The sequence below is a fragment of the Bos indicus genome, chromosome 5 (genome assembly GCF_029378745.1).
Source record: "Bos indicus isolate NIAB-ARS_2022 breed Sahiwal x Tharparkar chromosome 5, NIAB-ARS_B.indTharparkar_mat_pri_1.0, whole genome shotgun sequence".
Taxonomy (NCBI): Eukaryota; Metazoa; Chordata; class Mammalia; order Artiodactyla; family Bovidae; genus Bos; species Bos indicus.
This window is the reverse complement of record NC_091764.1, coordinates 77,545,185-77,569,409: the sequence shown is the minus strand read 5'-3', so window position 1 is coordinate 77,569,409 and position 24,225 is coordinate 77,545,185. Positions and strand designations below refer to the sequence as shown.

At 37.8% G+C, this 24,225-nt stretch overlaps 1 protein-coding gene across 3 annotated transcripts in view; it reads left to right on the top strand.

Annotated features, from left to right (window-relative positions):
• Nucleotides 1–24,225, top strand: part of BICD1 (BICD cargo adaptor 1) — a 251,591-nt gene that overhangs the window by 191,840 nt on the left and 35,526 nt on the right. For 2 of the 3 annotated variants that reach the window (XM_070789827.1, XM_070789826.1), the window contains exons 4-7: nt 3,041–3,466; nt 13,220–14,311; nt 18,095–18,246; nt 21,295–21,502. In XM_070789827.1, coding sequence (XP_070645928.1) covers nt 3,041–3,466; nt 13,220–14,311; nt 18,095–18,246; nt 21,295–21,502 — 1,878 coding nt within the window. Of the gene's footprint in view, nt 1–3,040; nt 3,467–13,219; nt 14,312–18,094; nt 18,247–21,294; nt 21,613–22,571; nt 22,766–24,225 lie in introns of all 3 variants that reach the window. The other variant, XM_070789828.1, reaches the window with a different exon arrangement.

Here is a 24,225-nt window from a genome sequence, read left to right as displayed (position 1 = left end):
CGATCTTTCCCAGCATCAGTCTTTTCCAGTGAGTCAGCTCTTCACATCAGGTGGCCAAAGTATTGGAGCTTCAGAATCAGTCGTTCCAATGAATATTCAAGGTTGATTTCCTTTAAGATTGACTGGTTTGATCTCTTTGCAGTCCAAGGGACTCTCAAGAGTCTTCTCCAGCACCACAGTTCAAAAACATCAGTTCTTCTGTGCTCAGCCTTCTTTATAATCCAGCTCTCACATCCGTACATGATCCTGGAGAAACCACAGCTTTGACTATACCTTTTTTGGACCTTTGTTGGCAAAATAATGTCTCTGTTTTTTAATACACTGTCCAGGTTTGTCATAGCTTTTCTTCCAAGGAGCAGCATCTTTTTAATTTCATGGCTTCGGTCACTGTCCTCAGTGATTTTGGAGCTCAGGAAAATAAAATCTGTCATTATTTCCATTTTTTTTTCCCTTTTATTTGCCATGAAGTAATAGAACCAGATGCCATGATCTGAGTTTTTTGAATGTTGAATCTTGACTATTTACCTCCGTACTATTACATGCGAGAGAAACAAATTTCTTTCTCAAATAAGTCACTCTTACTTAGGTCTCTCTTACATCAGCCAAACCTACACCCTAATTAAATCTGTATCAAGACTCTTATCTAAAGTTTGCAAGACAAGCCACTGAATTGAGATTATGTGAAGAAGATGTAGGGGTGTGGGAAGGAATACAAATATATGAAAATGATCATTATCTATGATCTCTATCCTTTAGTGTTTTTTTGTTTATTTAAGATTTATTTATTTATTTTGTTTGTGCTGGGTCGTCATTGTTGTGTGCAGATTTTCTCTGGTTCTGATGAAGGGGTACTATTTTTGCTGTAGTTCACGGGCTTCTCGTTGCCATGGTTTCTCTTGTTGCAGAGCACTGGCTCTAGGCATGTGGGCTTCAGTAATGGCAGCGCATGGGCTCAGTAGTTGTGACACATGAGCTTAGATGCTCTGGGACCTGCAGGAATCTTCACAGACCAGAAATCAAACCTGTGACCCCTGCATTCGCAAGCAGATTCTCAACCACTAGACCACCAGGGAAGCCTTGTCCTTTAGTTTTTAAAATCCTTTACAAAACAAAGGTTTAAAGTCATATAAATATTAAAATATATTTAAAGGTAAACACAGTTCATATTACTATCTAAAATCATAATTGACATTGTCATATTTTTTTCCATTTTATTTTTTCATTCACAATAGTTTATTCAGCAAATATTTATCAGGAGCAGAATTTTATTGAGACACAAGAAGGGATATTAAAGCACTCTGAGGGACACCTAGGTGCATAAAAAATATTTCCTCTTAGTAGTTGTGGAGATAAAAACACTTATTAAAGGATGACCTGTGGCAAGAGCCATGGAAAAGGCCCCAAAGAAGGCAGTTGTGTTCAGAGTGGGATATCTCTTTCATTTGTGGACTTTCACAACCAAGGAGGTGTTTGAACAGGCTCTTATTTGGTTGTAATTCAAAAGAATATTATATTGATAACAATATATAGGTATTTTTTTCTTAAAAATCACCTTTATTCCCACCATTAAAGATCAACTATTAACATTTTCTTAAGTTTCCATTTGCTCTCTTATATTGCACGGTTGTAATAATATATTATCCTTTTTCACTGAGTTTTATTTATTTCCTATATCAATACAAACCAATTGTTGACATTGTTTTTGATAACTAAGATTATATCTTGTTCTTAAGAAATTATTTAAGGAATTATGGCTATGCTTTTTTAAAAAAGTCATCTTTGAGAGATAGATCCTAAAGTACGTGATATCTTGGAGTTAATAAATCCAGCTAGGAGAGTGAATGAAAATATAGATGAAAGGAGTGGCCAGGAGTTGATGATTGTTGAAACTGAGTGGTGGGTTTCCTGGGAGTTATTGAACTCTGCTCACTACTTGAGTATTTTTACATTACCCACAATAAAAAGTTTTTTTTAAAAAGTCTCATCATGTGATTATAAAAGTGTGTGGTAGATTTAGATTGTTCTCAATTCTTTACTCTCTCCCACTGCCATAACCTGGTAGTGCCTTAAAAGTAGCGGAATAAATTCATCGGCTCCATTGACATTGGAATATTAGCAGACATAATGGAGCACAGATTTCAGACATCCAACCTTGGTTTGACTAATCCCCTTATTTTCCTGTATCACACTGAGAAAAACCACACCCCAGGAAGCGTGACCCTTCAAGTTTGGTCCTAAAACAAGACATGTACAGCAGACTTGAACACAATCTGAAGCCTGACGCCAAGTCTGTCCAGCTGGCATCCTGAAGCAGAGCTGCCAGGGCTGGTACACAATCACCTGGTTAGGGGGGGCTCTTCCTTGCAGCTTTGCTTGTGTGAGAGATCTTCTGCCAGTCTCCAGTTGGTTTTCTGTGAGAATTGTTCCACATGCAGATGTATTTTTGATGTGTTTTGGGGAGGAGGTGAGATCCATGTCCTCCTGCTGTACTATCTTGATCCACTTCCACTTTTGTTTTGGAGTAATTGGCACTGTTATTCCAGGTTCTTTCCTTAAGCATGTGAAGTATTTCTTTGCTTTCTCATCTTACCCTCATACATATTTTATTGAGGTTATATTCATACTGTGATCTTTTAACTTAGCCCTAAGTATAAAAATTTCCTCATTATTAATAATTTAAAACAAAGTAATAGTGATGATAAAAGCCTTTTCTTGGATTGTGAGTATTCTGATATACTATTACAAAACATGATATTGATTGATTAGGCAAGTAGTGTCCCCTTTTGATCATTGGAACCTATAAAAGAAATTCTAAGAGAGGTACCTTTTTCATTTCTGCTAAGAACTGAATTTATATAAATATGGGTATCTAAAGAAACCATTCTGTTACCTTAAATGTATATATATACATCATGTGCTTTTTAGATTTATTTTGTAGACTTTTAATTTTTTAAATGTTAGGTCCACTAGAGTGTTTAATGGCAGTTTTGTAAGACCCAAATTTTAGTTTTATGAATCTTCTTTATCCTATCTAATTCAGGTTGAATATGAAGGCTTAAAGCATGAGATTAAGCGATTTGAGGAGGAGACGGTGCTGCTGAACAGCCAACTGGAAGATGCCATCCGGTTGAAAGAGATCGCTGAGCACCAACTGGAAGAAGCCCTTGAGACCTTAAAAAATGAAAGGGAGCAAAAGAACAGCCTGCGGAAGGAGCTCTCCCAATACATCACCCTCAATGATAACCATATCAGCATCTCAGTTGATGGGCTCAAGTTTGCTGAGGATGGGAGTGAACCCAACAATGATGACAAAATGAATGGACATATCCACGGGCCCCTTGTGAAACTGAATGGAGACTATCGGACTCCCACTTTAAGGAAAGGAGAGTCTCTCCACCCTGTTTCTGACTTGTTCAGTGAGCTGAACATTTCAGAAATACAGAAATTGAAGCAGCAACTTATGCAGGTAAGAACTCTGTTTAGGGCTTGTTTAGTGACTTTTCTGGAAGTTACGTGTAGCATGGTGTGGGATTTCTTATTGTCATATTTTACTTGCCGATTATTTTTTTAAATTATTCTTTAACTAGCCACTTTGAAAGTACAATATTTTAGAAAGATACAAAAGTGGTGTTAAGAGAATATCTCATTTACATTGTTTTATGAAATTTATCTCTTAGATAAATTAGATGACAACTGAGTGTGAAGGGGGAAAGATGGCATCTTGATGCATTTCTCACAAAAAAATTCAGAAGATTTATACAGGAAAAATGATAGAAAATGAAGTTTCCCATCATAAGCGACTCTATGTATATATTCAAGATTAATGGTTATGCTTCACAACAGTATTTTAAGCTCTAAAAGACAAGAAGGATTTTCTGTATACAAACTAGCTAGGATATTGTATGATTGAAAATACAAAATAGGTATAAATCTGAAAGCAAGGCATTCTTACTCGTACATGAGCTAAGCCTTAAATTTTTAGCATCTTCAAATCAAACATCTTGGGGAGAGTCCCAATTTTTAAGCTTATGTCACTGTAAAATGGCTTTCTGTTAATAGTGTAGAGTCTTGCCGCCCGACCATACCTTAATCCTATGATAATGGAAATGCTGTCTGAGGAACAGCATCACCACAGCCACCATCACGTGGGGGTTTCTGAGGAGACAATTGTTGGGCTCTTCACAGATCTACTGAGTCAGGAATCTAGTTCAACAAGCTTGTCAGGTGATTCAGTTCAGTTCAGTTCAGTCGCTCAGTCGTGTCTGACTCTTTGCAACCCCATGAACCGCAGCACGCCAGGCGTCCCTGTCCATCACCAACTTCCGGAGTTTACTCAAACTCATGTCCATTGAGTCGGTGATGCCATCCCACCATCTCATCCTCTGTCATCCCCTTCTCCTCCCGCCTTCAATCTTTCCCAGCATCAAGGTCTTTTCAAATGAGCCAGCTCTTCACATCAGGTGGCCAAAGTATTGGAGTGTCAGCTTCAGCATCAGTCTTCCCAGTGAATATTCAGGATTGATTTCCTTTAAGATTGACTGGTTGGATCTCCTTGCTGTCCAAGGGACTCTCAAGAGTCTTCTCCAACACCATAGTTCAAAAGCATCAATTCTTCAGTGCTCAGCGTTCTTTATAGTCCAACTCTCACATCCATACATGACTACTGGAAAAACCATAGCCTTGACTAGACAGACCTTTGTTGGCAAAGTAATGTCTCTGCTTTTTAATATGCTGTCTAAGTTGGTCATAACTTTCCTTCCAAGGAGTCAGTGTCTTTTAATTTCATGGCTGCAATCACCATCTGCAGTGATTTTGGAGCCCCCCAAAAATAAAGTCTGACACTGTTTCCACTGTTTCCCCATCTATTTGCCATGAAGTGATGGGACCAGATGCCATGATCTTAGTTTACTGAATGTTGAGCTTTAAGCCAACTTTTCACTCTCCTCTTTCACTTTCATCAAGAGGCTCTTTAGTTCTTTTTCACTTTCTGCCATAAGGGTGGTGTCATCTGCATATCTGAGGTTATTGATATTTCTCCGAGCAATCTTGATTCCAGCTTGTGCTTCATCCAGCCCGGAGTTTTGCATGATATACTCTGCATAGAAGTTAAATACGCAGGGTGACAATATACAGCCTTGACGTACTCCTTTTCCTATTTAGAACCAGCCTGTTGTTCCATGTCCAGTTCTAACTGTTGCTTCCTGACCTGCGTACAGATTTCTCAAGAGGCAGATCAGGTGGTCTGGTATTCCCATCTGTTTCAGAATTTTCCACAGTTTACTGTGATCCACACAGTCAAAGGCTTTGGCATAGTCAATAAAACAGAGATGTTTTTCTGGAACTCTCTTGCTTTTTTGAGGATCAGGTGATGAGTTTAAGACTTATTCTTCAGTCTGTTATCCTGCCAAGGTTCTTTGCATAAAGCTGATATTTAGAGGCCTTAAGACTCTGGCAATCACTTATTTTTATAGCAAACAGGGCTTATAATTTTCTGCATCTACAGAAATGATGACTGAAAATGTAGTTAGCAGAAAGAAATGAGAGAAATTAATATCATAGACTCATTTTTAATACTATATCAAAAGTTAACATATCTTTTTACTTTTAACTTTACCTGCCCAGTGCTTTTAGCTGCTGCTAAGTTACTTCAGTCATGGCCGACTCTGTGTGACCCCATAGACGGCAACCCACCAGGCTCCCCCATACCTGGGATTCTCCAGGCGAGAACACTGGAGTGGGTTTCCATTTCCTTCTCCAGTGCATGAAAGTGAAAAGTGAAAGTGAAGTCGCTCAGTCGTGACTGACCCTCAGCAACCCCATGGACTGCAGCCTTCCAGGCTCTGTCCATGGAATTTTCCAGGCAAGAGTACTGGAGTGGGTGCCATTGCCTCTCCAGTGCTTTTAGCTGCTGAAAGATAATTAGTGAGAATTTGTTTTCTCAGTGTTCAATTTCAATCAAGGTAAGAAAATATGGACACTGGAAGAAAATTAATTTCTTATAGTTTTAGTTGGCTGCAAAGTCCAGTTCTGTGTAGTTAATACTTTTCTATTAGTTTACACTAATATATGCAAGTGAATAGAAAACATATTTCCTTGTAAAAAAGAGTTTATGTGACATGTATTTATAAGAATGTATGCCCTCAAACTGAATAGAATTAATGTAAAATTTTTCTGAAACTATCATGTTTGTTGCTTTAGGATGAAAGGTTACTGAATGGAAGCTTTTGTTTCTTTTTATTTTGGTGATAGTGTGTAAAATATATGAGGAAGTAGGGGTTTTATGGGTAAAAGAGCTTGAAAGTTTTCAACCAGATCACCTATTTGGTTGAAAGCTCAGAGCTGTTCTCAGTTTTATATAATGCTAAATGTCATCTGAGCTGGGGAATACAAAAGTCCAAAAGAGAAGAGTAGTTTAATAAAAAGAATGATGGAGAACACGTTCTCAGTAAGAGAGTGGTTCTCAGTGGGAACCACCTTGCAGCATTTGTGATGGGGTAGTTCCTCATTGTCTGAGCCTGGCTGATGATTTACAGGAGGTTTAGCATCTCTGCTCCCAACCATTAAATGCTAGTTACCTCTCCTCATAGATGTACTGACCAAAAAGTCCCACACTTTTCAAACATCCCAAGGGTCAGCCTCTAGTTGAGAGTCATTCTTAGAAGGACAGCATTTTCTCCCATAAAATTGGGACACATTTTACTTTCCTCAAAGTGTCATGAACTTATGAATTAATGTACATAGAGTGCTTAGAACAAGGCCAAACACATGATAAATGCTCAATAATTATGAACTATTATCACTATTTCAACTCCACAGTGTCTTTAATTTGTTAAGCACTCCATTTATTTAACTATTATTATTACTATTAACTGTTACTATTGGGTGATTAGCTCAAGAATTATAATCTCACATGGGAGTAATGTCGTTGCTGGTGGGAATACAGAAAGGTGACAGCTAAAACTCAAAGCATGAGACAGTCTGAAAAGCAGTGTTCATTCAGCAAAAAGTTACAGTGAGAAAAACTTGGCTAGGTAAACTATTCTTTAATATATGAGAAAACTTTGTACCTTTGAATCTTTCATGAGTGCTTAATTGATGTGACAATTTGTTAAGCTGTAGAGGGATATGCATAGGGCCTTTTATTCCCAAAGTATGCTTCTAATTTAGTTACAAAAACTAGGCTTAACACAGGAATGAATTTGAAGCTTCTAGTCTCACACTAGGAACAGTAACTTCTAATTTTGTTGTAAGTAAAGTGAACACCTGTTTTTCTTGTAATCAGCATTTTTTGTAAGAACTTATCTCATTCGAACTGTTGAACACAAGTATAGCAGAACGTATACTCTCGTGCATAATTTCTTTATAATCTGAACTTTTCCTTAGCTGTGTGTTTCTTTATGTTTAATCCCTGTAAATTATATAAACATTACAGTAGACATTGCCTAGAAGTTATTGCATTTGGCACTGATGTGAATGAGCCTTGAAAATAAAATGGCAATTCTAATAAACAACACTTAGGCACTGTTGACTTTAAAAATATTCATAACGTACAAGTTGAGAAGTAAAGGGAAGTAAAATTTGCTCAGTCGTGCCTGACTCTTTGCGACCCTAAGGACTATACAGTCCATGGAATTCTCTAAGCCAGAATACTGGAATGGGTAGCCTTTCCCTTCTCCAGGGGATCTTCCCAATCCAGGAATCAAACCCAGGTCTCCCTCATTACAGGCAGATTCTTTACCAACTGAGCCTCTCAAAGGTCGAGAGTTATGTTTTATACAGCGACAATTTTTAGGACTTCAAGCCTGGGAAGCATCATTAAAGGTAACCCTGAAGAACTGCTCTGAGGAGGCAAGGGAATGAGCCAAGTTATACAGAAGTTTTGCAACAAAGGGCAGATGGTCTGAAAGTCAACAGATTATTGTTGATTAAAGGAAAACCAGATATCTCAAGGAATTTAGCGCTTTTCCGTGTAAGGGAAGATGCAAGAGTCTGGGCTCACTGAAATCATTCCTTTGATATGCACCTCAGCTGTCTGGGGCCAGTATCCTCTGCTTTCACATCCTGACCTTTCTCGGGGTTCACTGTTGGAAGTGGCTGCAGTCTGATGGCTGCTAGATAGCAGGTATTCTTTCCTTCCTGAGTTCCCTCAGGGCTCACCAGTTGTGGGTACAATCGCTGATGCCTGTGACATCTTTTGTTTCCTGATATGACAGGAAATATTCCATTTCTCAGCCCCTTGTAACACATTCTGTGTCAGCATCATTGTTTTGGACCTTCAGAGGAGGCAATAAAATGCCCTTTCACTGTGGCCATCTGAAACACTTGGGGCCAGATGTGTTTTGAAATTAAATATTCTGACTATAGAAAGTATAGGGATGGAAAAAATTTCCCCTCTTCCCTTCTAGGTTCTTTGGCTGGTCTAATAATTAAAGTGAAGACAGATTCACAAGTGAAAAACAAATTTAATTTCATTTGTAGAAGGGCAGAGAGAGGGATGTGACACCCTCTACCAGGGAATATGCAGCTTTTAAGATTTTCTTTCTTAGGGTTAAAGAAACCCTCTGAAAACAGCAGGCCTGAGTCAAAGCCTATCATCTTTTTCTTAACTTATACGATTCCATCTGTGCGTATAAATTGTTTTCCCATCTAAGAGTATTTACTCAACTTCTTTCTGAAAAGAAAAAAAAAAAACCTCTGTTTCAGCCGTGGGTATCAGGAATGTTGGGTGAATTGCTTCACTTCTCTGAGGTGCATTTACAAAGGGGAAGGTAATAAATTAGCCCCCATCACTAGTCTCTATGATACCTTGCTTGGAAATGGTGAGGGAGGAGGCGGGTAGGGGAGATCCCCTTTATATTTATAATTACCATTTCTCAGCAGATGGAGATGGCAGTATTATATCTTGAGGAAGTGGACCTTTTTTTTTCAGGGTATCATACTGCCATCTGCTGGGAAATGGTAATAATAAATACAAAAACCTATACTAACTACAATTTAAATAGTGACTCCCAGAGTTGGATCACTGTCAAAACTCAGTTATTTCAAATAGAGTACAATAATAATTCCCAGTGACAACTAGCTTAATTCATTTTATTAGAATGAAAATAAGTAGATCCTGCCTGGGAACACTAAATAATATAATCTATTAAAGGAGTCTCTATGCTTGTGCTAAAATTTGTACCTTTGATAAATAATCTCTGTTCATTGTGAACTTCTGTTCATGCAGCCTGGAGTGCTGTGTCCATGGGGTCACAAAGAGTAGGACACGACTGAGCAACTGAACTGAACTGAACTCAACTTCATATCACACAGAGTCAGACTAAACAGGAGAAACTCTCTGGATTGTTTTCTTTAATATCATTCTAGCTATGTAATTTCATGTGTGATGTGAGAAAACAGTAATATTTCTGTAAAACTGAAATTAATAAGTTTTGTTGTTTCCTTATGGATGTGGAAGAAATGGCGATTCATATTGTGTTCAGATACAGTTTGTTAAAGGCAATTTTAATTTTTCCTATAGTGATAGAAATGTTATGTATGTCTCCAAAGAGTTCAAAGCAATTTATGTATGTTTGCTTTATTGGTGGGTGTTTATAACAACTAAGAGGTATATGGTGTTATCTCCATTTTACAGACAGGGAAACTGAGGCACAAATATGTTATGTCATTTGTTCAAAGTCAAAAGCCTTGGAAGTGGAGTTGCTACACAGAAAGAAAGTCAAACCAATCAATTATCTGTGTTTAACAAAGACTCACAGAATATTTATGAGATGAAATTCATTAAGACAAGATTGGTCAGTTCCTGGTTTTTAAAACATAATGTGACAAATACAGTTTCCGAGGACAAAGTTGACAGCTTAAGTTGTCAAACTATTATAAACTTTACAGTTAAAGATTACTTTTAATAAGCTTTAGGCAAACATATTTCTCAGAAGTCTTACTTTTTTTTTAAACCATCCACCAGTAAACATTTACTTTTTTTTTAAACCATCCACCAGTAAACATAATAAAAGCATCCATGATTGAACAACAAGGAATGAGTCTATACAGTTTTTTTTTAAGAACTGCTTTATGGTGATTATTCACACAATCCACCCATTTAAAGAGTGTAATTCAGTGTTTTTTAGTAAATTACACAGTTATGTAGTCATCACCACAGTCAATTCATTACACCAAAAAAAAAACCCCACTTGGTCATGTTTTTTAGCTGGATTCAGTTTGCAAGTATTTTGTTCAAGATTTTTGTGTCTGTATTCATAAGAGACACTGGCCTGGGGTTTTCTTTTCTTTGTCTGGTTTTGGTATCAGAGTAATATTGGCTCTTAGAATGACTTGAAAAAGTCCCTCCCCTCCCCCCTGCGCCTTTTTTTTTTTTTTTGAGTCTTTGTCCAGTTTGCTGCTGCTGCTGCTGATAAGTTGCTTCAGTCATGTCCGATTCTGTGCGACCCCATAGATGGCAGCCCACCAGGCTCTCCTGTCCCTGGGATTCTCCAGGCAAGAATACTGGAGTAGGTTGCCATTTCCTTCTCCAATGCATGAAAGTGAAAAGTGAAAGTGAAGTCGCTCAGTTGTGTCCGACTCTTTGTGACCCTATCGACCATAGCCCGCCAGGCTCCTCAGGAATGGGATTCTCCGGGCAAGAATACTGGAATGGGTTGCTATGACCTCCTCCAGGGGATCATCCCAATCCAGGGATTGAACCCGTCTCTTATGTCTTCTGCATTGACAGGCAGGTTCTTTACCACACCTGGGAAGCCCTTACTATGTATCCCATTACAAAAATCACACCAGTCATTCAGGTGTCAAATTGAGAGTCAGATGACCAGGATAAAGACTTTATGGAAATTAATAACTCATAGAACAGCTTTTATTTCTTTTCCTGTCAAAGTCCTAATATTAACAAGCAAATCCCGGTATCTTTTCTTTTGTTCCTTCACAAAAGAATTTATCAGTACTCGATACATGTTAACGTGTTTATTTAAAAGTAAACACTCAGTGAAATTAAACGTAATTTCTATGGGATGGGACTTCCCTGGTGGTCCAGTGGTTAAGGTTCTGTGCTTCCACTGAGGGTACACAGGTTCAATCCCTAGTCAGGGAACTAAGGTCCTGCATGCCGTGTGGCCAAAAAATTACTCACTCAGGTTTTCTGGCAAAACAACCAGCCCTACTACACGAAATAAAATCTTCAGTTTCAGATAGAAGATAGAGATTGTAGGACGAGAAATAAAGCAAATGTTCTTAGTCATTGTAGATTATATATTATTTATATATAATTATAGAAGACTATAATATTTAACTCAGCTAGTCTCTCTTGAATAAGTTCTTCACAAATGGAGATTAAAATATACAATTAAAATGAATAGTAATTTTAAACTTTAAAGTGCCTTGCATTTAATAATTCAAAGCACAATGTATTTTAAATAGTTTAAACTCTGCTCTCTGAAATTCAAATACAGTTTAGTACTTCAAGCCTCAATAGTACTTCAAGCCTCAATAGCTGAGTGAAAAATGTAATGCCAGAGTTATACAAAATTATCCACAATTTAGTTATCTTTTTTTTGGAGGAGGGCAGAGCAGCCTTAATTGTCCGGAAAAAATACACACACACACACACACACACACACATATACGTGTGTGTGTGTATAAAATTTGGATATCATTCCCTATTCAAAAGATTCCACCAGAAATATATTAAGTGTAGAAATTAGTACTGTATGTGGAGCATATATATATGACAGAGACAGTATTCTATTTGATGTTTTCTGGAGGTGCTATTATGAAGAAACTGATAGATTTATAATTGAGACTTAGAAAATATTTACATTAAATGAGAATTAGCAAAGTCCAGGGTTGGAAACTCTCCTAAAGGCATTATCTCAATCATCATAATACTGCTGCCTCTAAAACAAACCTGAGACATATTCAGTACATTTTGTTTTGATCCAGTTTTTAGCTTATCCAAAAGCTTTTTTTTTTTAAGTTTATTTTATTTTTTAACTTTACAATATTGTATTGGTTTTGCCATACGTCAACATGAATCTGCCACAGGTATACATGTGTTCCCCATCCTGAACCTTCCTCCCTCCTCCCTCCCTGTACCATCCCTCTGGGTCGTCCCAGTGCACCAGCCCCAATAAAAAGCTTTCTGAACTCAGCTTTTCGTATTGTATTCTTGTATACTAATCAAATAATGACTTAGACTGTTCAGGAAAAATTCACTTAGTTTTCAAGAGAAAGAGAGGGAAAAAAAAAAAAAAAACTCCTGAAACAATCCATTTCATTGAGATTGTGTACATTACCTACATAGACTATTTAGGAGATTTTCTGTCTCTTTTATCATCAAAAATTCAAATGTCTTGACTTTTCATCGACTACCATATGGATTTTCACTTGAAATTATTGCTTAGTAGTCTGACTAAATCAGTTCATCTTCAGCTATATACAAATACAATCTGTTGTATCTAATGAAACCCAGCTAAGAGGATTTATATTCAAATATATCCTAACTCTGAGATGAGTTATTTTTGCATATACAAATACAAATTTGTAAAATAAATGTGTTTGTCATGTAGAACCATATAAGCATGGGAACTGGACCACAGTTACCCAAATGTTAACAAGCTCTAACGTTATAATTGTTGTTGTAGTTTTTTAGTCACCAAGTGGTGTCCACTTCTTTGTGATGCCATGGACTGTAGCCCACCAGGCTCCTCTGTCCATGGGATTTCCCAGACAAGAATACTGGAATGGGTTGCCATTTCCTTCTCCAGGGGATCTTCCTGACCCAGGAATAGAACCCGTATCTCCTGCACTGGCAGGTGGATTCTTTACCACTGAGTTGTCAGGGAAGCCCAGCATTATAATACCTTTTAAGTTCACTGTCTTACTGAATCACCCAAATGTCCCTAGGAGACAAGGATTGTTATGCTCATTTTATAGATTATCAAACTGAAGCTTATCCAGATTTACTTGTGTATAAGGCATAAGAATTTGGATAGGTAAATATACAGAGCATAATTCTTTTGGAATGATGTACCTTTTGATTGATTGACCTACCAGAACTGAAATAAAAAAACACACTCCAATTCAATTTGTAGTAACAGGAGTATCGTCTCTTCTGCATTTTTAAAATGTATATGTGTCCAAATGTGAATGGGTCAAGTTCATCACTGGCATTGCCTTGAAGTCACTCAAAGACTTTCTTTTACCATTGCAGGTAGAACGGGAAAAGGCCATTCTTCTGGCCAATCTCCAGGAGTCACAGACACAGCTGGAACACACCAAGGGGGCACTGACGGAACAGCACGAACGGGTGCACCGGCTCACGGAGCATGTTAATGCCATGAGGGGCCTACAGAGCAGCAAGGAGCTCAAGGAGCTAGATGGGGAAAAGGGCCGGGACTCAGGGGAGGAGGCCCATGACTATGAGGTGGACATCAATGGCTTAGAGATCCTTGAATGCAAATACAGGGTGGCAGTAACTGAGGTGATCGATTTGAAAGCTGAAATTAAGGCCTTAAAGGAGAAATATAATAAATCTATAGAAAACTATACTGAAGAGAAGGCCAAGTATGAGAGTAAGATCCAAATGTATGATGAGCAGGTTACAAGCCTTGAGAAGACCACCAAGGAGAGTGGAGAGAAGATGGCCCACATGGAGAATGAGTTGCAAAAGATGACCAGCATAGCCAATGAAAATCACAATACCCTTAATACAGCCCAGGATGAATTGGTGACATTTAGTGAGGAGCTTGCTCAGCTTTACCATCATGTATGTCTGTGTAATAATGAAACCCCTAACAGGGTCATGTTGGACTACTACAGGCAAAGTAGAGTCACCCGTAGCGGCAGCCTGAAAGGCCCTGATGATCCCAGGGGACTTTTGTCTCCACGGTTGGTCAGGCGGGGTGTGTCATCCCCGGTAGAAACAAGGACCTCACCTGAACCAGTTTCAAAAGAAAACACAGAGGCCAGCAAAGAACCAAGTCCAACTAAGACCCCCACCATCTCTCCTGTTATTACTGCCCCACCATCTTCTCCAGTATTAGATACAAGTGACATTCGCAAAGAGCCAATGAATATCTACAACCTTAATGCCATAATCCGGGACCAAATCAAACATCTGCAGAAAGCTGTGGACCGGTCCTTGCAACTGTCTCGTCAAAGAGCTGCAGCACGGGAGCTGGCCCCCATGATCGATAAAGACAAGGAAGCCCTAATGGAAGAGATCCTCAAGCTCAAGTCCCTGCTGAGCACCAAACGGGAGCAGATCGCCACACTGAGAGCGGTGCTGAAAGCCAACAAACAGGTGATCTCATTCTACTGATGAGCTATGCTAGCCAACACTTTAGTTTATGCCTGAATGTTTTTAGTGTCCACTACCATCAGGATGGGAGAAGGAAATGGCAACCCACTCCTGTATTCTTGCCTGGGGAATTCCATGGACAGAAGAGCCTGGAGGGCTATAGTCCATGGGGTCACAAAGAGTCAGACATGACTAAGTGACTAACACTACTATTACCACCATCAGGATGAGAGTTCAGATTCCTGGTCAGCAGAGAAATAAAATGAACTGTGATCAGAGCCAGATCAGAACCTAATAGTTTCCTTGAAGTGCGTGAATGGATGAGACAGGAGAGTAGCTATGCCTTACTAAGGTAGAAGTGAGGAATTTAAAGCAGAAACAGAGAAAATCCAGTTGCATATGTAGAAAGGCAGTCCCGGCAGTACTTACCTGGAGCCCAGCAATCATTGAGTGTAGAAAAGGGAGATGGAGGGATGCAGAATAGGCTGGCAAGGCTCTCTGGTAGGCAGCTGGAGCAGAGAGAGGCAGAGAGAGAAAATAAATTATGCACTAACTCTGTCAGTGACCACTTATCTGAAATTTAGGTCCATTTGGGATGTTAATTCACCTGAGTCACAGCTTAAACAGTATAAAAAATTTCCTAACCATAGATCTTGTCCTTAGGGCATAAGCAGGAATGCTACCACATGATTCTACCAACTCCTAGATCTCTTTGATGTCTGTCTGTATTTGTGTTTTACCCTCAAACTTTACCTGAGTGACAGTGCTGTGAAATACAGGTGGGAAGATATTTTTAACTTCTGTCTAGTTTCTCTGGAAAGTGAGACTTGACAAACACCTTTGAAAAGGGTGGTGAATAAAGAATATCAATAAAGAGAAGCAACAAAGCATCAAATAACTTCTTGCAAATGTAAGCAATACTAGTGTTGGAAAGTGAAAGTTAATTTCAGATTCAGACGTCCTTTTCCGTTTGCATTTAAATGGGTATCTACAGTCAAGCTTTCTACCCTCTTTATCTTCAGTTACCATAAACCTGTTGGTATAATTTGGAGGTCTATAATACAGGTGTTGAAATGTTTAACTGACATAGATGTATAGGTAAGCATGGTTGATCAACCAAGAGAATTTGTCAATAAGCATTCACTAATTGCATATTTTATGGCAGTTAGTAAGTAGGGATGCAAAAATAAGTGACTAGTAATCTAGTAGAATTTCAATATATGCCTGTAACTGTTTACAAGATAGGACCAATCATCAAGCACTTTAGAGTGGTGTAAACAGTGCTGTAGGAATTAAGAGCAGTACAAAGCATTTCTGGGTGAATTTTAATTTTCACAGTGGTTTGTGGTACTATTTGCATTACATTAGTGTCACATCCCATATGGCCTCAGTAAATTAAATGTAAACACATTTCTAGCCATGCCTTTAGTTTACATTTTAATGATGTTAGGGCTATTGCTGTGATGCTGTGTGCCATGAATGGCTCAGGTATCTACAGAGGACATCCAGTATATTTAGACATTGTGGAATGTTTATCATTAAGGCTAAGCTAAGAATTCTGTCATAGAGGAAAAAAAGAGAATCCTGTTTTTATTAAAATAAGTGTTCTGCATTCTTTATAACTCTTTTCATATATCTTAGGGTTTTTAATAAGCATAGTGTCTTCTGATGAAATAAGTAAATGTTTAGAAAGGACCCTCTGTATACTACTAGGCTATGATGAATGCCAAAGATTCAAAGAAGGCCAGTACATGGTCCCTGACTTCCAGAAAAGGATTCACAGACTTATGGGGATGTCAGAGTAGAACAGATAATTACAATTTGATATTAGATATACTGTAATCCAATTTATGGGAACATTGCAAAGAAAGTAACTAATGAATCTAGATCTCTGTGGCTAGAAACAAGATTTTTTTATTTAAAAAATAAACTTCAGGAGAATGTGGTAAATGCAGATGTCAGCAAGTCTGCTAATGGGTCTTAGACCTCCTTAATTCCGAAAAAGCTTTTTGCAGTCTTGTGGACAGAAATCTACAAACTATGCTGAGTCCTTTGGGGGCATTTTTCACAAATAATAAATGACTTTGTACTTCTATTTCAGATCTTGCTCTACTATCACTTTCTTCTCTTCTCCTCTTAGATAACTGACCATGTGGTTCCACATGCTTACAAACTCGTTACATTTACATTTTCACAACTTCACTCTCTGTTCTTAATGATTTTGTGTCTAAATTTTTAAAAAATTTAAACAGCTCCCATTTTCCCCAGGTTGATTTCTGCATTATGGGTAACTTTCTGAATCTATAATATTTCTAAAGATTCCACTGAGTTACAGCACTACAGAACATACTGAAGTATTTTATGAGTAACTTCTTTTAATCTAAAGTTAAATTCAATCAAAATTATTGTTATGTTAACAATAAAAATTTGTAAAACAATTAAGTTGTGACTTTAGAATAAAAACATTAACCAACTACATTGCTATCCCAACATTGTTTTAATTTAAAAAAGAATCTATTTATCTCTATAGATGGATTGGCACTTTGTATAAGAAAGTTGAAGCTGAAGCTCTCCACTTGAAGCACGAAAAGAAATGCTAAGGAACCATGGTAGTCTTTCTGGGAAATCCTGTTACTAGTGGGTTTTTTCATTAGTAATGGGCTTTTTTCATTAGCACTGAATATTTTACACACTCTGAAAAGCTATAGTTAGTAGTTTGTAAAAATGGTTTGTTTCTAGTTTGGCTTCAGTATGAATACCATGGAAGCTACACTTCAAACAGGCAGTCCCTAAATGTATATTGATTTTATACATTGATTTAGCCAGCATTTTTTGTTTGGTTTTTATTTCGTACTCTGTGTCAGGCTAGTTCTCACTTAGAAACCCTCTTAATTCCAAGAACTTTAAACATGCCCAAATTCAAACAAATATTTTAATTCATTCAATATTGTGGTGCTTGCTTGGGTAGCACATCCAATTTTACATATATATATATATATATATATATATATATATAGCTGGAGTAGGAAATGGCAACCCACTCTTACCTAGAGAATTCCATAGACAGAGGAGCCTGGAGGGCTACAGCCCATGAGATCACAAAGAGCTGGACATGACGGAGAAACTGAGCATGCACATGCATATATATATATATATATATATATCTGCTTTTATGAAGATTGTGAAAAAGAATTTGACTGTAATTTATTAAAGAAATTATATACTAAGACGTAGGAAAGAATTGATTCTTTGTTAATTCTTTTCCTTAAATATATAATACAGATTTATAGTTTGTCATACTCATGTTATAAATCGCAATGACTTGTGCCTTTTATTCTATTATGTTTCAGATCCACTGCGCAGAGATGACACAAGTATATTTGAGTTCTATTGTATTTCCTTTGGAAGCTGTGCTTCTTCCCTAACTTCTTGATAAAATCCTTCTTATATAAAGTTTCATTTTGATTCCTTCATATCTGAAAATCCCATATTCTCAATAATCTGCATTAAATATTTACTACACTATTATATATCTTTCCCTTAGTCACTGATAATGACTCTGGTTCACAGCTGGCTTCTAGGGCAATTTATCCATATTATAGATTGATATTTATGTTTTGACATAAAAAATTGCCCTATGTCCAAAGTATACATATATGTTTATATGAAATTCAACCTAGACAATTTTACTTTTTATTTATGAAAGAAATAGACCCAGCATGAAGAAATGTGTATGATAGATTTTCCTGATAGAAAATTGTAAGCCCTGTCATTTTTCTGCTTTAGACAGCTGAGGTGGCATTAGCTAATCTCAAGAACAAATATGAAAATGAAAAGGCGATGGTGACTGAAACTATGACAAAACTTAGAAATGAACTGAAGGCTTTGAAAGAAGATGCAGCAACTTTCTCATCCCTGAGAGCAATGTTTGCAACAAGGTAACAGTTTTCTCTTGCAAGGTTAGGTGTGGTACATGGGGATAAGGTGTGGTACATGGCTTCCCTGGTTGCTCAAATGGTAGTGTCTGCCTGCGATGTGGAAGACCCGGGTTCAATCCCTGGGTCAGGGAGATCCTCTGGAGAAGGAAATGGCAACCTGCTCCAGTACCCTTGCCTGGAAAACCCCATGGACAGAGGAGCCTTGTTGCTACAGTCTGTGGGGTCATAAAGAGTCGGACACAACTGACCAACTTCACTTTCCTTCATGGGGATAAGACTTTAAAATGTACGTGTTCGTCTTCCTGCATCATGAGTGTTATTTAGCGTGTCATCTAAAAGGGCAAAGTGCAAAGAAAATACACGAGATTCCACTCTAACAAATCTAAAATAAAACCTTTTGTGCTGTTTTCCAGAGCCCTCTACTGGACACCCTGGATCAAGCAATTCTTTTACATGAAAGTGTTTTTATTTTATTTTATTATTTTTTGGCCATGCCATGCAGCTTGCAAGACCTTAGTTCCCCAGCCCAGGGTCGAACCCGGGCCCCCATTAATGGAAGCACAGAGTCTTAACCACTGGCCCTCCAGGGAATTCCCTATACAAATGTTTTTAAGTTAATACAATAGATATTTTTCCTAGAGCCTTCTGTACCCAAAAGAATTAGACCAAGGAAAACAAAACCTCCAATAAGGGGGAAAAACCCACTTCCTGGAATAGCTAAATATTACATTATCACCATTGACATTTATTTTTGTGTACATAAAGTGTTTAGCAAGTATTTGTATGAAAAGATATCTTCATAATGAAGATTAATATTTATCATATCAGCTAATCACTTAGACTTAATATGTTGTTCTTGTTTAGTTGCTAAGTTGTGTCTAACTCTTTTGCAACCCCATGGACTGTAGCCTGTCAGACTCCTCTGTCTGTGGGATTTTCCAGGCAAGAATACTGGAGTGGGTTGCCATTTCCTTCTCCAGGGAATCTTCCCATCTGAGGGACTGAATCCATGTCTCTGTATTAGCAGGCAGAGTCTTTACCACTGAGCCACCAGGGAAGCCTAGACTTAATATACTGTAAATTAAATTATGATTTCTAAGATGTTATATATCACCAAATTTTTCACACTACCCAACTAATTATTTAGGCAAATGTTAGTTACTACCTCCCCCAACCAGTTTTGTTATGAAGCACCTCTGTATTTTATTTTTAGACTTGAAATGATTGTTCAAAAAGTATTGATTCAAAAAAAAAAAGTATTGATTCGATGGTTTCAAAATCTTGAGATGTTCAGTACAGTGATGCAATTCCCTTTTTGCTGTCACAATTCAGTGCCAAAACAAAAATAATTCTATATTTTATATGATGCAAATGGTATAAAATTCACAAAGCATAACTATGGTTATGCTTTATTTTCATATTCAATAAATTACTTGCATATAGCTAATATAAATGTAAAAATAAATCCTGGGCCCTGGAATCTGGCCAGCTTCCTTTTTGTGTCAGGAGAGAAAAGGCTCAAGCTCATACTTTTTGATCGACTCTTGGAAATGACAATGAGGTGACTAAGTGCCTAAGAGACCACAGGGTACAGGAGAACTGAAGGGAACTGACTTCTTGGTCCGAGCACAGAAGAGTTTGCATACCTCTGGCCTCTATGGGGAGGTAGGGACAGGAGAATGGGTTTCATGCATAATGCCTCCCTCTTTGAAAAGGAAATCAAAAAAATTTTAAAGGGACATTTAATGTCTCGATCTCCTTATATAAGAATTATTACCCCAAAATAATGTATTCTCACAGAAACTTGTTTTTTCAGGTTATTAACTTCCTACTCCATTGTATTTTTTTAAATATTGTTATCTAACCAAGTAAAATAAATCCAGGGTCCCAAAAGCCACATGTTATTTTACTAAGCCCTGATTTTTCTTATAATATTCCTACTGTGCTTCTTGACATTCAGTGTTAAAAAATAATGAGACCCACCTGGAGCTCAAATTCTTTCACTACAAAGTCTATTTTTTTTTAATGCCATAAGTCTTGTGTTAATTTCAAAGTTTATACATTTGGTAACTCCGGAAAGTCATTAACTATCTTCTGATTTGTGAAGAGTGTTTTTAGTGGGTAAAAAAACTCAGAAAAAGCTCTGAATAATTGTGTAAATAATTCTTCATTCCAAATGAACATGTGCTCACTCAGGTGTCACTTTGGTGGAAAAAAGACCACTGAGCTTATCCTCCTGGTGCAGCAGTATCAAACCTGAACAAAGTCAACTATATCTGTATCAAACCCTCTGCAAATCTTGGTCTTCTCTGACACTTATTGCTTTATCATCTGGTTGGGAAATCATTGAAAATACTCAGGTTTCTAGTTCAAGCAAATGTGCCATGTTGAAGTCAGTAGCAACTATAATCTGAACTCAAAAATATAAATAAACTACATGTTTTCTTTACAAATAGTTATTCTTTTGTATGCTAAAGGCATAGACTATAAAGTTGTTATAACACATCTATGATGCTATGTACATTACCTGATACTTCACTGTTGGTTTTTTTTGCATCATGGAGCAGCCCTTACAATAATTCTGTCTCTGGAGTTTAAGATACTGCCTATTAAGAGTGTCCCTGGTGGGCTGCCATCTATGGGGTCACACAGAGTCGGACACGACTGACACAACTTAGCAGCAGCAGCAGCAGGACTTCCCTGGCCAGCCCAGTGGTTAACGTTCTGTGCTTCCACTGCAGGTGGTACGGGTTCAATCCCTGGTTCCCTGGTCAGGGACCTAAGATCCTGCATGCTTCACAGCAAGGCCAAAACAAAACAAAAAGAATGCCCCCATATGTACTTCATTGTATAGATGAACTGTCAGTTATTGAACCTGCTCTGTTTCCAACTTTCTACTCTAATAGATTACTTGTATCCCATTACTTCCATTATAATGGAATTACATCCATTACTTCCAAATCCTAGTAACATTCATTACTTTCAACTGAACCCCAAATTTAATTGCACAAAGATTTTCCCCTGACCACTTTTCTGTTGTGGTTCTAGATGTGATGAATATGTCACACAGTTGGATGAGATGCAGAGACAGTTAGCAGCTGCAGAGGATGAAAAGAAGACTCTGAACACTTTGTTACAAATGGCTATCCAGCAAAAACTCGCCCTGACCCAGCGGCTGGAGGACTTAGAGTTTGACCATGAGCAGTCCCGTCGCAGCAAAGGCAAACTTGGAAAGAGCAAGATCGGCAGCCCTAAAGTAAGTGGGGAGGCATCAGTCACCGTGCCCACCATAGACACTTACCTCCTGCATAGTCAGGGCCCACAGACACCCAACATTCGGGTCAGCAGTGGCACTCAGAGGAAAAGGTATGCATGCAGCGATCTTCATAGTATGGTGCAGTGGCCAGATTTTAGTTAACTGCAAAAATTAATGTTCTCTCATTGTGGAGGATGGAGGAAGGGAAGGAAGAGAAACAGTGGGAGTGGGTGTATAAATGGGCCTTGCCATTGTTGGTTTTTCCAAATTAAAACCTTTTGATCATTGTGTTTATTTGTTTCTGTCCCCCACACCCCATCTCTTGGTTAACCATAATATACTTTTCAAGTGTCTGTTAACATTTTTGCTGTTCCTTGTATGCGTAAATATGCCTCTCCCTTACCTCCAACCTAAAAATTGGTAGATGAAAAGTGGATATTAAGAATGAAGCTATGTTTTACATGGGTGATAATTTGAATGGTAATGGTGCTATTTACCAGCTTCTCTCTAATGAGGCAAGAATATGAATGTGTTCTCTTAGGGGAACTTTTGTTCATATGCCGAAAACTGATCACCGACTGAAAGGAAATGTCTCTATTTCAGTCAAATAGAATGGAATATGTATAGTGTTTTTCTTAAAAGTAGGTTTTTTGTGCTTTTTCTTTTAGTATGTAAATATTGTTTAAAAAAATCACTCATAAGGTTATTAATGGCTTGATTTTATGACCTTTCTCTAGAGTCCTGGATATTGAATTACTTACCCTGTATTTTTCAGTTAATAGTGAAATTTTATTTTAGGAGCTTTCAATTAAGAATCAAACAATATAAATATTTTCTGTTTGTGGTTCAAACTGACTAACTATAATAAATCTCTTTTCCAGTATCCAGTACAATTTCCAAATAGGGTTGTATCCTGGTATGGAAACTAAACATTTAGTGAAAATCTTGATTTACTTGTTAAAAAAATTAAATGCCAATATAAATAATGTTGTCACTGGTGAGGCTTTGAAAGGTAATTAAAGTAAAACTTTTTTGTTTCCTATATGTATTTTCTTGGATCTCCTGCAAGACAATTTTCACCTTCCCTTTGTGATCAGAGCCGTCCCAGGACTTCAGGGGCTTCCTACCTACAGAATTTATTAAGAGTTCCCCCTGATCCCACCTCCACAGAGTCATTTCTTCTGAAGGGCCCCCCTTCCATGAGTGAATTCATCCAAGGGCACCGGCTCAGCAAGGAAAAAAGGTTAACCGTGGCTCCACCAGGTAAACATTTTTTCCTTGGGTGCATGTGATGCAAATGATGAGTTGAATAGACCAACTCTCCCCTTCCTTCCAGCTACTCACACCCACCCATCCACAGAGTCTAACTTTGATGATGATAAATTCCTACTGTTAAAGTAAAACACCTTTATACTTTGCTTCCGGTTTCCTTCTTTACTCAGCCAGACAGTCATTTCTTAGGCGTCTCCAGGGACTTCCCTGTTTAGCAGCCAAGGATGAAAAATGAGAGTTGGAAGGAATGGGATAGGTGAAGGGAAACTAGCAGCAGGCACAAGGCAAGACACACAGTCCTATTTGCAGTTTGGTAGCTCCTAGCAATTCTTTCTTGGTCAAATTTTGTCATTTTCTTCTGATCATTTTTAACATAATTTCAGTCAAGGGAGCCATCTTTATAAAAAGCTCTTTGGGCTGATCTCCTTTTGCAGTGACTCAGAATGTCTTCTCAATTATAGAAAATATAAAAGTAAAATCCTCTGAGGTTTTGCTCCTCAGGAACATTTAGGTCTTAATATAATGTTCTTATAGTTTGTAAGCCCTTATTGATTTGTGCTTATCAGCATGCTCACAACTTACTTTAGCTTCACTGTTTTGCATTTTTCTAATATTTTTTGTTTTTTCTCTGAAGGGCCTCATTTGAAAATATGACTTCTGGCAGATAAACATTCTTTTGGGAAATCCCTGCATATTAACTATAGGCCAAAGGTGGTGCACTTGAATTCTGTGAAACAAAATAAGCCCAAAGGCAGCTGTTATTAGCCTATCTAAGAAATGAAAAATTAAAAACTAATTCTAGTTAGTTGTCAACAGTTAGAAATTCAAGAGATTTCACCGGGACAGCTGTATTTCTGGCCTCCCTTGAATGATCCTGGCAGCCTTAAGTCTGCATTCATGCATGTCAGCAACCTGCTGGAGCTATGTAGTGGCTGCTGCTTTTACACAGGGCAAACTGCAGTTTACCACAGGTCCCCTCACTGCCAATTACATATACCCAGCCTGCTGCATTTGTTTCTGTTGTCATCTGACCCCTAATGTAACCTTTGAGTTTGTCACCTTTGCCACAAAAAAAAAAAAAAAAAATTTAATTACTTCAATTTTACCTTAATTCCTTTTTGGAAACCTCAGCCTTTGGACCTCTAATACTGTACTTCCCTTATCTGATTCATGAATCAGCCTGCTGATTGGGATTAAAAGATATGGTGTGAAAATTTATAGCACAAGTTAAACATTCTAAGAATCTTTGAGGACATAGGCAGTGTGATAAGGAGTTGGAGGAGACTAACAGTCAAAATGTTCACCTAAAATAAAAAGCCAGACTTTCCTGGAGGTTCCTCCTTTCGTGACTCTTTTGCTCTTGTTTTAGACCCCTTTGGAAGCTACCTTGAAGTATCTGTGAGTCCCAAAGTGGTCCTGATTCATCAGAACACCTAAGTTAAATAAAATCC